Here is a 17,187-nt window from a genome sequence, read left to right as displayed (position 1 = left end):
ACCGACACAAAAATGCTACCGGTGCTTGGAGAATGGTCACATCGCAAAGGACTGCAAAAGCGATGAAGACCGCTCCAAGCAGTGTTTCAGGTGCAGAAAGGAGGGGCATAAGGCAGCGGTCTGCACGGACGCAAAGACGGAGGGATCTCACGCTAAAAATGACTAAAGTCCTCCAAATCAACCTCAACCACTGTGCAGCGGCTCAAGACCTGCTGCACCAGTTGGTAAGGGAGGAAATGGCCGACATCGTCATAGTTAGCGAAAAGTACCGTGATCTCGATGAGCCGAACTGGGTGAAAGATGCGACTGGTAGGGCGGCTGTCTGGGTATGCGGACACCTACACGTATCGGCAAGGATGACTGATCCAATCTCAAACTTTACGTGGATAGAAGTGGCTGGCATGCGTATATATAGTTGCTATCTCCCACCTAGTGAAGAGATAAGCGAGTTTAAGAAATCCCTGGATGACATTGTTACCAGCGCAATGACATCACGCCTACCGGTGGTCATCGCAGGCGATTTTAATGCATGGGCCGTAAACTGGGGAAGCGCGAAAACAAATGCTCGCGGGCATGCACTTCTAGAGGCGTTCGGAGTATTGGAGCTCGAGGTAGCCAATAGAGGAACGACCCCGACCTATTCCAAGGCTGGGAAATCGTCCATAGTGGATGTTACCTTCATAGATGCCAAACTATTGACGGAGGAGCTCAACTGGAGAGTCAGCGATCGGTACACGGGCAGTGACCATCAAGCCATAATGTACCGGCTCCAGTTGACCAAAAAAGCGGTATCCACCAGGACAACGGAAAACAAGAGGAGATGGGTACCAAATACCTTCGACAGAGAATCATTTCTCTACTCCCTTAAAGGAATATCAGTATCCGGAACCGCGGAGGAAAAGGCGCAGGGTCTCACACGAGCTCTCAACACTGCATGTGATGCATCAATGGCTGTCAAGAGCAACGCAAGGGGTAGACTACCGGTTTACTGGTGGAATGAAGACATCGCAAGCCTGAGGCATAAATGTCTTACAGCCAGAAGGCGCCATCAAAGAGCAAGGAACAAGCCCAACTTCCGAGCTCTGACCGAAAAATTTGAAGAGCTAAGATCACTGCTCAAGGTCACCATCAAAGCAGCTAAGAGACAGTGCTGGCGAGACTTCTGCGAGGAAGTAGATAAGGACCCCTGGGGCCGGCCGTATAAAACGGTCATGCGCAAGATCAAGCCCAGGAGTGGCGCACTATCATCTTGCCCATTATTCCTCGACAGAGTAGTGCGACATCTGTTCCCAAGACATCGGAAGAGACCAGAACAAACAGGCCTAATGGAAAGAGACGATGAAATCGAGTTTACAGAAGTAACCCAAGCAGAACTGATAGTAGCCGCGAAGAAAATTCGAACCCGGAAAGCGTCAGGGCCGGATGGGATACCGGGAATTGCCATCAAGACGGCAGCACTGAATGCCCCGGAAATAATTCGCGATACATTTAGTGCGTGCCTGCGAGAAGGACAGTTTCCAAACTCGTGGAAGCTGCAAAGACTGGTGCTGCTACCCAAGGGAAATAAGCCTCCCGAGCAGCCTTCGTCCTACAGACCACTGTGCATGTTGGACATTATAGGAAAACTGCTGGAAAGAGTAATCCATGCCAGATTGGAGGCAGCTATAGCCGAAGCGGGGGACCTGTCTGGAAACTAGTTCGGCTTCAGAAAAGGCCGTTCAACCCTAGGCGCTATTGGTCGAGTTGTGGACCTGGCCAAAGATGCCATTAGCGGAGGACGGAGCGCAAGACGCATGTGCGCTGTGATCGCATTAGACATCCGAAATGCGTTCAACTTGGCAAGATGGGACATCATTATGACAGCCATAGAAGGACTGAGGGTGCCGCTGTATTTGCGTAGAGCCCTATCGAGCTACTTAAGCAACCGAATCCTGCACTATAAAACTGACGATGGCACACACTCATACAACATCACGGGAGGAGTGCCGCAGTGATCGGTGCTTGGCCCCTTGCTATGGAATGTCCTATATGACGGACTAATAAGACAGCAGTTGCCAAGGGGAATAGAGATAATAGCTTTTGCCGATGATGTAGCACTAGTGGTCACGGCAAAGAGCGTTGAGGAGATAGAATATACGAGGTGTGTTCAAAAAGTAACGAGAATTTTTAAATTTCGCGGGTTTGGAGAGTCCGCTTGTATAAAATTTTTTTTTATTATGTTGGTACACATGCCCCTGAAGTACGATAAAATTTTCAGTAATATTCATTGCTTACTTTTTAAGTGGCAGCCGCTAACGTTAGACGTGTTTTTCGAGCTCGGCGATTTTCGTTTGTGAAAAAAAATGGATCAAAGAATTTGTATTAAATTTTGCGTAAAAAATGAAATAAAATGTAGTAAAGTTTGTCAAATGTTAACAAAGGCATATAGTGAGTCTGCTATGAGTAAAGCAAGGATTTATGAGTGGTATAAGCGTTTCCAAGATGGCCACGAAAACGTTGAAGATAACGAACGACCCGGACGCCCAAGCACATCAACAACCGATGAAAACGTGAAAAAAGTGAAAGAAATGGTTATGAACGATCGCCGAATCACAATCAGAGAAGTCGCTGATGATGTTGGCATATCAATTGGCTCATGCCATCAAATTTTTTCGAATGTTTTGGGTATGAAACGTGTGGCAGCAAAATTCGTTCCAAAATTGTTGAATTTCGAACAAAAACAGCGGCGAATGGAAGTTGCTCAGGAGTCGCTAAATGAAGTCAATAATGATGCAGAACTACTAAAACGTGTTATAACAGGTGACGAAACATGGGTTTACGGATATGATGTCGAAACTAAGGCTCAATCGTCCCAGTGGAGGCATTCTGGATCGCCAAGACCGAAAAAGGCTCGACAAGTGTGGTCGAATGTGAAGGTTATGCTCACTGTGTTCTTCGATTTTAATGGCATAGTGCATTATGAATTCTTGCCACAAGGTCAAACAATCAATAAGCAGTACTATCTACAAGTTCAACGTCGTTTGCGTGAAGCAATCCGAAAAAAACGCCCGGATTTGTGGCAAAACAATTCATGGCTTTTGCACCACGATAATGCGCCTGCTCACACTTCATTGCTTGTTCGTGAATTTTTGGCCAAAAACGAAACTGTAACGATGCCTCAGCCTCCATATTCGCCAGATATGGCTCCATGTGACTTTTTTCTATTTCCAAAAATAAAGAGAACATTAAAAGGCCGTCGTTTTACAAGCATAGATGACATTAAATTTGAATCGCTGAAAGAGCTAAAAGCTATTACAAAGATCGAGTTTCAAAAGTGTTTCGAGGATTGGAAAAAGCGTTGGCATAAGTGTATTGTATTCGAAGGGGACTACTTTGAAGGCGACAACATTAATGTAGATGAATAAATAAATATTTTTTTCATAAAACGAAAATTCTCGTTATTTTTTGAACACACCTCGTATAGGAAACGTCTCCATCGAGGTGGTGGCTCGATGGCTAAAAGAGCATGGGCTCAGTCTCGCTGCGGAAAAGACGGAAGCGGTGCTCATCTCCCGCACAAAAGCTCGGAAGTACGCCACATTCACGGTGAAAAATAAGCGAGTACAGTCGACTGACGCGGTGAGGTACCTGGGAGTTATACTAGATGCGCGGCTATCGTTTAAGGAACACCTCTCGAAAACAGGTGTCAAAGCCACTAACGTTGCTAGAGCGTTGGCAGGTATCATGCCAAACGTCGGGGGGTCAAAGCAACCACGCAGAACCCTCCTATCGTCGGTCGTAAGCTCGGTAATTCTCTACGGAGCTCCTATATGGGCGGCTGCGCTAAGAAATAATGCAAGCTACGGAAGGACGTGTCGAAGAGCCTGCAGAGCAACAGCGCTACGAGTTGCCCGTGCATACCGAACTGTATCGGACATAGCAGTCTCGGTAATCGCTGGAATAGCGCCAATCGACCTACTAACATGCAACAGAGCAGAAATATACCGTGAAGGAGGTCGTAACGAAGAGAACAATGCTGATAGACATGTCCACAGTAAACGGTGGACGCAAAATTTAATGCGAGAATAGCAGAGAAAATGGGACAACGCAGTAAAAGGTCGCTGGACTCATTGCATCATCCCGAACATTGACAAGTGGACAGGCAGGCGCCACGGACACCTCACCTTCCAACTAACACAGGTGCTCACCGGTCATAGCTGCTTCCGCAGTTATCTCCAACGCATTGGTGTATATGCGAGTGCCGAATGCCCAGCCTGTCCAGGCACTGACGAGGACGTAGAACATGTCTTTTTTGTGTGTCCCCGCTTCGCTGAAGAGCGGATGCATTTCCGCACGGAGTGGAATGATCCAATGAGTCCCGAAGGGCTCGGAGCTTGCCTGCTCGGCTCGCCAGAGGGATGGGAAACGGTAGTGACCTTTGCCACGTCAGTGGTAAACCGGCTGACCGAAGTAAGAAAGGAGGAAGAGAGAAGACGCGACAGGTCTATCATGCATAGATAGAGCGAGGTGCCAGACTATGGGACTAAAAAGCGCTCCTAAACTACCACAGAGTAGTTGGTAGAGCGCGGTTACCCCATCCGATGCAGAGGAACGTAGGCTCTGGGGTCACCTATGTCCATAGGATAACAAGGCGCCAGCCTATCCTAAGCGCTCCCCTGCATTTGCGGGAGAGCAAAGGATATTGGGTTGAGCCCAGACTCCCTTACCCGATGCAGAGGAACGTAGGTGTCGAGGTAGAGTCTGTCCAGAGGATGACCGGACGATGCCGATAGAAGAAGACGACCGGACGATGCCGTTGGAAGAAGACGTGTAAATCGATGCCATAAGAAGAAGACGAGGCTAACATAGCCGAAGACGATGAAGATCGAAGAAAACGACACAGCCGAAAGGTAATGAAGAAGACAAGGCTAATATAGCAGAAGCCCCCCTACGAAGTAATGCCTAGCGGCGGTTCCCGCGGGGGATACAGGCAGGACATAGAGAGATGGGAGTTTAGTGGGTATACCATGCTTAGGGATTCCCACACAGGACGAGCCGGAAGGCCGTTACGTGCATAAAGCATTCTCCAACTTCTTCAAAAAAAAAAAAAAAAATGTGCTTATTATCACATGTCTTTTTTTATATAAGAATAATGATTTTGAATTCACTCACAGCAATAATGCATGAGAACAATGCCAAATCTTCGATCATTTTACAATTTCAAAGATTCTAAGTTGTTTACTCTTGAGATAGATGCAATCATTATTAGCGTATTTGTTACATTTAATGAATTATATAACGAGATTATTTATTCAATATTAACTTGGATTTGCTACATTTCTACATTTGAAACTAGACAGTAATACAATAATATCTAAATAGTAATAAATAATTTTACAATAGTAAAAATAACAAATTAATAAATCTCAGTAAAAATAAAAAAAGCAGTGAGAGATAAAGACAGAGAAAGAGAGAAAGAGAGAGAGAGAGAGAGTGAGCAAAGGAATAGCGTAATATTTATATTTCTTTTACCTTTGATGTAGTAATACACATGATTGTCTACAAAGCCCTTGATCACTTAGATTTGAATGCATTGACATAGGTGTTGACGGATATAGCACTGAGTTGTCCCACATAGAATAGTTATTAATTTCATTGCTAATATATGGAGTTATGTCTGAAGTAGTTGTTACCATCTATACATCATTAAAATCTCGTATTAGAAACAACCCTTCTTGTTATATATTAATAAAAAAGTAGGACATATTGTATTTTTTGAAAAATTTTTTATATAATAAAGTTTTATTCACTTAATAATTTGAAATATGTATTATCTTTGTTAGAGGTATGTATACGTCTCGTATACAAAATGTATATGTGTATGCAGATTTTGGGGCCAATAACCTAGAACACTTCGAAAGCGCTTGGCGGTCACTTAGAGCTCTTCTGCAGTGGCCGCCGAGCAAACAGCTTGATATGTTCGGAAAAAATCTCTTGTATCTTGACATTACTATTAGATAATGGATAACTGCAAAATTTCTTATGCGTAATAAAGAACAATAACAGAAGAAATATTAGAAAAAAAGAAAAGGTTAAGTAGTTGTAAGAAGAAGCATTTTTGTTCTTGTACAAGGTTCTTCGAGAATACTAAGTTTTTGGAAAAGACACCGTATTCTCGCGCATCTTCCATGAACAGTGAATGGTGTTGATAAGGGGAACGATCTAATTGTAAAGGTATTAGTGCACTCCTCTCGAGATTTATAAGGTTTTATTCCCCGAATGCCGTGGAAAAAAATTGTATATTTTGATGCATCATAATATAGGTGTTTACCTGTAGATAACCTAACTCTACGCACATACGAGGTCTGTCCGGAAGGTATCGGGCCTACGTTTATATCTTTGCGCCATAGTGCTCGAGCTCTACCGGACAGAAACGTCAACAGTAAAGCCTCACGAATCTATTGGTTACTTACTGATACTTGCCGGACGTATAGTTCATGCGCAGCGTGTCTGTGTTTACAGTGCCTTTTTCGCGTTCGTCGGATTTTGATACTGTCAAAAATGACTGAAAAACAAGATCAACGAATTTGCATGAAATTTTGCTTTCAACTCGGAAAAACGAGTTCGGAAACTATTAAAATGATGCAAAAGGCCTTCGGAAGCGAGTGTATGAGCAAAACACGAATAAAAGAGTGGTAAAAACGGTTCAAGGATGGTCGCACTTCTGTCGATAGTGATTTTCGTTCCGGCCGACCTTCGACGACAAAAACCGCAGATAATATTTAGCGGGTGCGACTTGCAATCGAACAAGATCGTCGTATGACTATGCGAGAACTAGAAGAAGACCTTGGAATACCAAAAACTATCATTTCAGAAATTTTAACCGAAAATTTAGGAATGAAACGCGTGTGTGTGAAATTCATCCCAAAATTGCTCACAGCAGACCAGAAGAACATTCGCTTAGAAATCGCTCTGGACAATCTGGAAATGGTTAATAATGATGATAATGTGCTTAGAAAAGTTATTACAGGTGATGAATCATGGGTTTATGGTTATGATCCTGAAACAAAACAACAATCTTTACAGTGGAAGCATTCTGAATCGCCAAGACCAAAAAAAGCACGTCAAATTCGGAGAAAAGTTAAGTCAATGTTGATTGTTTTTTTCGATTGTGAAGGTGTTGTACATCACGAATATGCATCAACAGGGCAGACAATCAATAAAGAATACTATGTTCAAATTTTGAAACGTTTGCGTGATGCAGTAAGAAGAAAACGGCCGCACTTTTGGGAAAGTGGTGACTGACTTCTCCATCACGATAATGCGCCAGCGCATTCATCCAATCTTGTGCAGCAGTTTTTGAGCAAACACAATATCGCATTACTTCGACAATCTCCATACAGTCCCGACATAGCCCCTTGTGACTTTTGGCTGTTTCCAAAACTAAAAAAACCACTCAAAGAACACCGATTCGATGACAAAACCACGGTTGAAAACAATGCGACGAGTGTACTTAAGGCTATCCCTAAAAGTGAGTCCCAGGACTGTTTTGAAAAGTGGAAACATCGATGGAACCGTGTTATTCAATCAAGTGGGGATTACTTTGAAGGATGCCACCCACCAGATGATAAAGAATAATGCTAGCACGAAAATATAAAGGTATGGAAAAAATACTAACACCGATAACATTCAAGATAAAAGCAAGCATGGTACGAGCCAAATCAAACCGTGAATGCCGATAAAATCATTTATGTACATTTTTTCAATGTCAGCGACGGGAGTTGGCTACGTGTGCTAATCAGTGATCACGAGAGCAGCTGTTCATTTGCGCTCAACTAATACGGCGCCATCTTGCAGTGCTATCTATTTCAATGAATATGTCAAAACATAAACACTGCAGGAACATGAATTTCTTTGTTTTTGTTTTAGTTAAATAATAAAACGCCGTATTACAATTTACAGCCGCGGAAATTGGTGTTTTCACACTGATATATTCATTTAATAATAATTAAGTTTAGTGAATACTAAAAACAGACGTGCTAACAAACAGCTAGTGCGCCTGATAGGTTGAATTATTATTGTATTACGTAATAATGAGCTAAAGAATTTGTTGATCGGCTTGATAGTATATGTAACGTATGTTAAGCACTTTGTTTGCTAATAGAGTTAAATTAAATAGTTTAAAAAAAATTAAGTAAAGCATACTCGTATACGCGAAATTCTGGGATTCCTGTAGCAATTGAATAAACATCAAATGCGGCGATAATTTGTGGTTATTGGCACATAATTAATTATAGTTAATTATAATTAATTATTTATAGATATATATAATTAATTATATATAGATAATTTGTAGTTATTGTTATTATATGGCTTAATAACAATAACTAGGCAGCGTCTATACAAAAAAGTAATGGAATCAAGATACCAGCGATTGTTATCAAATAATAACGAACAGAATAACCGCAAAAATGGACCAGACGTAGAAAGATATAGAAAATTAGGTACTAACGCTCGAAGATGTAAAGATTAGTGAATACTTAAAGCAACTGGAGTTTAGAACAAATAGAGGAAAGCTCGCTCAAGTTTGGAGGGTACAGAACTGGTTGCTAGGTGATTATTTAGCAAGTGACTTCGAGCAAACGGGGAAAACAGACAGTAACGCAGTAAGAAAAGCAGCGCTACGTTCAGAAATGATAACGTCTATCTGCGCTGAATATATAGCACACGAAAAAGAAGACGAACACCCTTTATAACAATTAATGCAAGATGCTGACTGTATATCAAGAGTGCAAGAGAAAGTAATAAATATCTCGCAAGTACTGCACCGTAGCGCAGGCAATAGGAACACTGGAAACATTACCGTAACAGCTGATGACGGCAGCCAATTTCAATTACTAGCCGTATTTGTTGTGATGATACTGTTCGCGGAATCTGTACTCCATGTGGGTAGCACGAAAGTAGAGAGCGATAATTTATAACACTTTTTTTTGTTATTGTAAAAGTAAAAGTCCATTTGGAGATGTAGTCTCTTGTCGCTTATTTGGGTCTTGTCACGGACGGAGCAAACCCAGAATGCAAACACATGCAGCAGTGCCAGTGGTGCGCGTGCTGTGTTGTAAACAAAAAGGAATGGTCAATCGGCAATTATCGCGCAGGTAAACGTTTATCGGAAAATTCGGCGTTCTAACCCTTGCAGCTCGAATTGGCCCTCACGACCAGGCCTAATACGACGAAAAAATTATTCGATCCTTCTTCAAGAAGAAGGACGGAGTCAGTTGTTCTTGAGTACTCGATCCTTTTACCACGTTGCTCTCTCAGTTCCTTTTACCACATTGCTCTCTCAGTTCCTTTACCTCGTTGCTATCTCAGTTTTAAATAGCTTTCAATTGTTACGCATGTGCCGATATGAGTGCGAGTGCCTTGCGCTTACATTACATTTTGTGAACATCAGTTGCGTGCGAACATTGTGTATGCTTCTGTATATCAGCGACTTGACGAACCCGCGATTGCAACAAGGGCTACCGGCACTCGTTGGCCTAGCTAAGGATACGCGTGGTATCCTCTGAGGCGTCTCCAACCCAGGGCAGCTCAAACAGCAACAACTCGGCCCTATTCCTACATTAAGGGCAGCACAATGCGGGCTGTCCTCGTGATTAAGATATTGGCACTGTGCTGCTCTAGGAGACGACCTTCCTTCTCGCACAAGGTGTATAATTAGCGTCGTGTGGTAAACGAGTAGTTTTTAGTTTGAATGACCATTCACAGGCAAAGCGAGCCTGCTTCAATTAATTGTAAGTTAGCAGCGTAACTCTTTGTAAATCCTTTTTTTTCGATTGTGTTTGCTCGTGTTTAGATGGCTTTTCCCTACTTATAACTGGGATTTTCATGCCGGATAAATATGAACCCGATATACGGTTGAATAAAATCTAGCAAATTTCAATCCATGTTTTATTTATTCAAAAATCACGCACTGTATCTGTAAAGAATTTCTGAAATTTGACTTGTATGAGACTTATAGTTTTCCTCTCACATTTTACATAAATTTCTGTTCTAAACGTATTTAGCTTTGGAATTTTATAATAATACACATAATTATAATTAATATAATTAATTAATTATAATTATACTCAGAATAATTACACACAGGAATAATTACACAGGCCAACAAGGTTTCAGAACCAGAGACCAGATATAGTACACCCGAAGGATTTTAGTGCGCTGAATCCAAATCTGAGCTCAGAATTCCGCCAGCATGTCAGGATTTTGAGATATCTTAACCTAAATGTGCGAAAATCACGTTTTTTGGCTATATTGGGTACCTTATAACATTGTAAATAAATTTTTTCATGCAACACTGACAACTGCATCTGAAAGAGCAACACTTGGTCTACAAAATGCACTACCGACTTTCGTTTTTATGTCTTTTGGTAATGAAGATATCATCGTTTGAAATTTAACACCTATGAATTTGTTTATACTGCGACACTACAGAACCAGTGACCAGACGTAGTACACCTGAAGGATTTTAGTGCGATGAATCCAAATCCGAGTTCAGAATTGCGTCAGCACATTAGGATTTTAAGATATCCTAACCTAAAAGTGCGAAAATCACGTTTTTTTGGCTATATTCGGTACCTTATAACATTGTGAATAAATTTTTTCATGCAAAACTGACAACGACATCTGAAAGAGCAACTCTTGGCCGACAAAATGCATTACCGATTTTTTTATGTCTTTTTCCAGCAGAGATACCGTCAATTGAAATGTGCCATTCATCAATTGATTTATACTGGCATATAAAGGTCTACCATTGTACTAATTTACGGCGAATCTAACTAAATTTATTAGATGCACTCTAAAATGGCAGCTATAAATTTAGGGCAGGCTAAGGCAGATGATTATGACCTAAATGCACTGAAAATCCTATAACTCTAGAACCAGCGACAGATTAACTTAAGTGCGCTATAACCTGCAAGCTCAAAACCATGACAGGATTGCCTAAGTGCGCTATAACCTACACTTAGCTTAAAACCACGACAAGTTAACCTAAGCGCTCTATGACCCGCGAGAGGTTAAGCTAAGTGCGTTATAATACGCTGCTGGTTGACTCAAGTGCGCTATAACCTGCAAGCTCAAAATCACGGCAAGTTAACCTAAAATCGCTATAACCTGCTACAGGTTAATTTAATCGCGCTATAATCCGCAACAGGTATATTAAGTACGATATAACTTGCAAACTAGAATCCACGACAGTATAACATAAATGCGCAGTAACCTTCGAGCTCTAGACCACTACAGGTGAACTTACGTTCACTATGATCTGCGAGCGCTAAACTCACAAGAGATTAAACTAAATGTAGTGAACAGTGAGGGTTAAGCACAGGACAAATTAATTTAAGTGGACTGTAATCCATAGCATTTCAACCTAAGCTCCAATGTAGTTAGAGAGGTTACACTAAGAAGCTGACAATCTTTAGAATGTATATTCTTAAACCTATAACCGCCAATTCTGTGATGTTATGCTTTCTTTTTGTGAAAACGTTGGCGCTTCATTTCAAACGATCGTTGAAGAGATTTACGTTTGTGACTAGTAGGGTTATTATCATCCCTTTTCAATGACCAGCAGTATTCGGCCATCATTTTTTCGTCCCACCTTCCTTGGTAGTGTTGTTCCTTTTGTTTAAAGTCTTGGTGAAATCGTTCACCTATCTCTTAAACTTTTCTGTAACATCTTTGAAGCTCAACCAAGCATTCTTTTCAACGAGAGTCATGTTTTCGATAAATGTATCATCTTTCATGAGTTTTCGTATATCAGGCCCAACGAAAATTCCTTCCTTAATTTTTGCATTACTCAATTTCGGAAATGTGGCTTTCAAATGATTGAAACATTTACGTTCTTTATTCAAGGCTTTCACAAACTGTTTCATTAAACCTAATTTGATGTGAAGTGGTGGCAGTAATACTCTCTCTCTATCAACAAGACCTACGTAGGCGACATTATGAGAACCTATTTTCCATTCTGATCTTGTGGGCCATCTTTTTGTTACCCAATGTTTATCTCTTGCACGGCTGTCCCAAAGGCAGAGGAAACACGGAAATTTGGTATTTCCCAACTGCAAGCCAACTATAAGATTTATCATCTTAAAGTCACCATAAACAAGCCAATTGTGAGTCTTGTAATTTATTTTTTCCAGTAGAAATTGAATACTATTGTATGATTCTTTTAGTGCAGTTGAGTGACCTACAGGAAGTGCCGCATACTCATTTCCGTTATGTAGTAACAGAGCTTTGAGACTTTATGTGGAAGAATCAATGAAGAGACGCCAGTTTTCTGGGTTGTACAAATCTTGGATATACAATTTAACCAATTCTTCGATGCTATTACAGTACACCATCACATCCTCCATTGTAAAGTACTTTATGAACGCCTCTTCTCGGTTTCTATAAATTGACACTTTTGTTCCAGGTAATAATAGCTTCCTTTCTTGGAGTCTTGAAGCACAGAGTTCAGCTTTATCCTTTGGAAGATTGAGGTCTCGAATAAAATCATCTAACGAACATTGGTCAAAAAGCTTCAAAAGGACTCTCGTCATCAGAACTATCGTCAAAAGAGACATCTTCAGTTGTATAAATATCCATCGGTTCAACTTTTGCCGAATCAACTTCTTTTCCGGGTTTACTTACTTTTCCTACTTTGGCTGGTGTTACACTCGCTACCGCAGGGTAGATGATTTTATTTGAATTTTGTTTATTGAAACCCGTTGTATTACAGAAGCAGAAGTAACAATCAGTTACATGGTCCTTGGGCTCACGCCAGATGGTCGGTTCAATAACAGTCATATTGCTGCTATTATCATCCCACTTCAACATAGCAAGTCTGCAAGAATTACAAATTGAAGACGGTACCCATGTCTTATCTAAATTGTCGATCGGAATCTTATAACATTTCATATATAGAGTTTTGATTGAATCATTAATCGATCGTCGATAAGAAGTTGTTTCAAACTTCCCACAAACATAACAAAATGTATTAATTTTTCTTGCACAAGGGCTTCTGGAACTCATTTTTCTTATAATAAATAACAAAGAGGATAAAAAATGTTCTTATGATAAATATTCTTATAATAAATAAAGTAGAAGAAAATAAGATAATAGCATTTACAGGAAATTCAACCGTTAGCCCGCCACTCAAACGTGATCTCTAACACGGAAGGATTAGCATGTCACATAATCAGTTATCTCATCTTTCACCTACCTCAGCTTCAGCATACAATCATACATTTCAAGTTACGTAATATTCTACATCATCTATCTACAGAATTTCGAAAACAAATGAAAGATTTCACGGTTTTTGATTCCGCTGATCGTATCGCATATCAGATTTTAAAAACTTGTTTTATTCAAGCAATTTGTTTAAACAAATTTTTGCACAATTGAATATTTTTGCAAGTTGCACCTTATTTCCATGGTTTTAGGGGTCACTGGTTACGAGTTTGATGTTAGATTTGTGAATTTAGATTTATTTAAACAATTTATTTAAACAAATGTTGCAAGATTCAATGTTTTTGCAAGTCGTACATACTTTTGCTGAATTTTGAGGTCGCTGGTTATGAATTTGATATCAGATTTGCAAAATGTATTTTATTTAAAAAATTTTTTTGAAAAAATTCCTGTATAATAGAATATTTTTGCAAGCTGCACCACATTTCCATGGTTTTGGGGGTTATTAGTCACGAGTTTGATGTCAGATTTGTACATTTGAATTTATTGAAACAAATTATTTAAATTTTTAATTCTAATATTTGTCTGTCTGTCACAGGCCGACAAACTTCAGAACCAAAAACTATACATAACGCACCTGAAGAATTTCGATGCGCTAAATCCAAATCCCAGCTTAGAATTGCGCCGTCAGTATTGCAGGACGTCAGTATTCCGAGATATTCTAGAAGGCTATAATCTGCGTAGCCATAACCCTGAAACTGTTAATCCAAAAACCCCCGACCCCTTAACCTTTAACTGCCCCCTTAACCTTAAATCCGTTAACCCTGTAGTCCTGAAACCTGTGATGTTATAACCCTCGATACCGTTACGTAAATCCCAACCCGAACCCTTAATGCCTGAGCCCAGTAATTTGCGCCACAAGGAATATCGGGGTATTGTATCGCAGGTTACAGAATTCCGAGGTGAAGAAATTCGGGGTTAAGTTGGCAGGTTTTATTGCCGCGCTTGTTATAACCTTCTTGGGTTGAAATATTGGGGGTTAAGGGGACGGGGATCATTGCATCGAAGGTCACAGGACTCGGGGGTTAAGGGATTTAGGGTTAAGTGGGCAAGGTGTATTGCCCCGCAGGTTACAATGCTCCAAGATCAGGGATTTGAGTTATAATAGTCGAAATTCATTGCGTTGCCGTGTAAACCAATTGATAAGTAGTACATTTCAATTAACGATAAAAGAAGACATAAACTAAAGATTGTTAGTGCTTTTGTACGATAAGAATTGCTCTTTCAGATGCCGTTGTCAGTTTTGCATGAAAAAATTTATTCGCAATGTTATAAAGTACCGAATATAGCCAAAATACGTGATTTTCGCACTTTTAGGTTAGGATATCTCAAAATCCTGATGTGCTGGCGCAATTCTGAGCTCGGATTTGGATTCAGCGCATCAAAATCCTTCGAATATATTATGTCTGATCTCTGGTTCTGAACCTTTGTCAAATTTTGTTGGCCTGTGTTATTAAAATTGTTCAGATACAGGACCTGACTTTTCGCTCGCCAGAGCATGAAAGAAAGCGTGAGTTTTTAAGCACTGTAAGCGAAAACTTATTGAGTTTAACAAAAATACTGGATACACTATACAGCACTAGCGACGCGGTCAAGAAACAACAGAAAAAATTGACTGCCAGTATAGTTGCCCTAGACAACAGAGAAAACGTAGACGCACAAGATGCCAATATGAGCCACGTAGGTGATCTAGAACAGCAAGGAAGTACTCGCAGAGGCATAATGTTCCAAGAGACGGTTACCTGGCATTATGACGCGTACTTGCCTCAAAGCACATTAGCAGCACCCGGCTAGAGGCCCACGGGGGCAGCTAACAGGACCATGTTCAGGACGTTCCCTTTAATTAATTTTACGAATGTAGTAAGGGAAACGAAGAAAGGAATGGATAGATAGAATTACCCTTACTCTTTCGTCCTCTATGGTAAATCTCGTGGCCGTGACGTCTTCGCGTACGAATGTTGAAAACGCGACGACTAAAGGTTCGGTGATTGCCCACCGCGTGACTCACACGTTCTCGCTGCCACAAAAAACGCTGGCAATAACAAACGCGTTGAGCGTCATCACCCGGAGCCTACAAGAAGTGGTGTACATCTGGACAACTCTCAGCAGTCTCCAACGCGCCGTACATCAGACGTTCGATGAGTTCGGAAACCAATGACTTCGACGACTGGGCTGCATTGGTCACATGCCGGTGACGATATGCTGCAGTACTGAAGAGCCTGCAGCAGCAACAATGTCAGGCCTTCTAGGGCCCGACCATGGAAGACAGCGGTACGGGAGCCAGTACCTGCGGTGGTGGTGTCGCAGGATCACAACCGCGGGGGAGTAAATCTCGTGGTGAACCTCAGCGGTCCCCACGAGGAACAATGCACGGGTTTCATCCACATCAACGTTGTGATGGGTCCGTGAGCTAAGCCACCGTCCGAACTCCCTTTGTGGATGGTACCATCCGCAGGGATGGGCTACCATTGTCGTTCAAAGAAAGGTGATTACCACGAGGGACCATGTCGCGGACACAATGGGAAGAGTGTAATATTTGCTACTATTCTGGAGTGACCCGCACGAGCAGGTGCCCTCGTATTCAGCAACACCCATAAATAGTTGCAAAGAGATTGGAGTGCGAGGCCAGAGACCGTCCCAGTCTTGATGAAGCGGCCGGCTTCCATGTCGAATATAGGTCGTGAAAGCTTCTGCTCCGAGGGCACTCTGGTTATCATCACTCTAATTACTTTTATATGGAAAATTCTAATTCAAAAAAATGGAAAAATAAAATTTTTTTTCATTCGTTATATAAGTTTATAAATGTTTTTTTTTTGACCAAATTGCAACAAATTTTTTCATTAGAGTTTTTTCTAAACAGCATATTTTCCGAGATATAACGATTTGATTCATAATATGTGTTTTTTAATAAAATACGATATAGCTCAATAAAATCGTATGATAAAAAATTTTTCGGACATAGGTTTTGTAACATTTGAGAGAAATTTTCACATGGCAAGGACCGATTTTACCTCCCATCACTTCCCTTTAAATTATATTGCATCAAAGTTGGCAAAAAAAATCAATTTCAGTTTTTACTTCTGACATCATAGTTATGGAAAATAAATTAAAAACAAGAAATTTAGTTTACGCTACTTCATAAATACTGGAAAACACTATAAAATGCGTACCCACAAGATATTTTACAACTACCCTATGTCGAAATATAAAAATTTCAAACGTTAGAATTTTAGTCAACAGAGAGGCAAATGTCATTGAGAAATACTGTTCTATGTATTATAGCCATAGCAGTATAGCAATAAGATAAGTGAGAGAGAAAAAGAGAGAGAGAGAAAGAGAGAGAGAGTCGCACGCATGTGTGCATGTCTTCGCGCCAGCAGATGATATCTCTAACGAGTGGGAAAATTATTTTCGAAGGAGCTAGCAAGAAACGCAGGGAGTCAGTAGCGGACAGCGATATAAGGCGCTTCGTAGCAGCTAGCGAGTGAGCGCTGATCTTGTGATTTGATCCACACCATATCTTTCCCGTGATTAATTTTTCACTGAGGTTGCAAATTTTTTTGCGTGCAGCTAGTCACACGCATTCATGAGTCAAGAGGTATTAAGCAAGCGGATAGCTTAGTTTTATGTGTATCAGTACCGCGATTTGAATTAAGCACCCTTCAAAACATATAAAATGTTGGCCATATTCTATTCGCCATTTTAAAAATGTTCAGTATTAACATTTTTACATCATTTCCATCTATTCAACATTCCAAGGATATAATATGGCTAGCTTCCAAACCTTATTTTGTCGGATAAAACAATACGTAAATTACAATCTCATACAATAAGACAGTCAGTGCTTTGAGTTCAGCCATATTTAGGTGGCCATCTTGAATTTCTAGTGGGAATTTTTCAAATCTCACCTCAAATTCGAAGAGA

The 17,187-nt window shown here is 40.7% G+C and overlaps 1 protein-coding gene across 3 annotated transcripts in view; it reads right to left on the bottom strand.

Moving 5' to 3' along the window:
- Window positions 1-17,187, bottom strand: part of LOC131675481 (pancreas transcription factor 1 subunit alpha-like) — a 588,733-nt gene that overhangs the window by 373,534 nt on the left and 198,012 nt on the right. For all 3 annotated transcript variants that reach the window (XR_009303055.1, XM_058954478.1, XM_058954479.1), the window contains exon 2: window positions 5,512-5,675. Coding sequence is in view for 2 of the 3 variants with exons in the window: in XM_058954478.1 (XP_058810461.1) it covers window positions 5,512-5,675 (164 nt within the window). In the remaining variant the exon portion in view is untranslated. The remainder of the gene's footprint in view (window positions 1-5,511; window positions 5,676-17,187) is intronic.

The sequence above is a fragment of the Phymastichus coffea genome, unplaced genomic scaffold, assembly GCF_024137745.1.
Source record: "Phymastichus coffea isolate CEN01 unplaced genomic scaffold, Cenicafe_Pcof_1.1 PCOF00023, whole genome shotgun sequence".
NCBI lineage: Eukaryota > Metazoa > Arthropoda > Insecta > Hymenoptera > Eulophidae > Phymastichus > Phymastichus coffea.
Note: the sequence above shows the minus strand (reverse complement) of the source record. Positions and strands in the feature narration are given on the sequence as shown.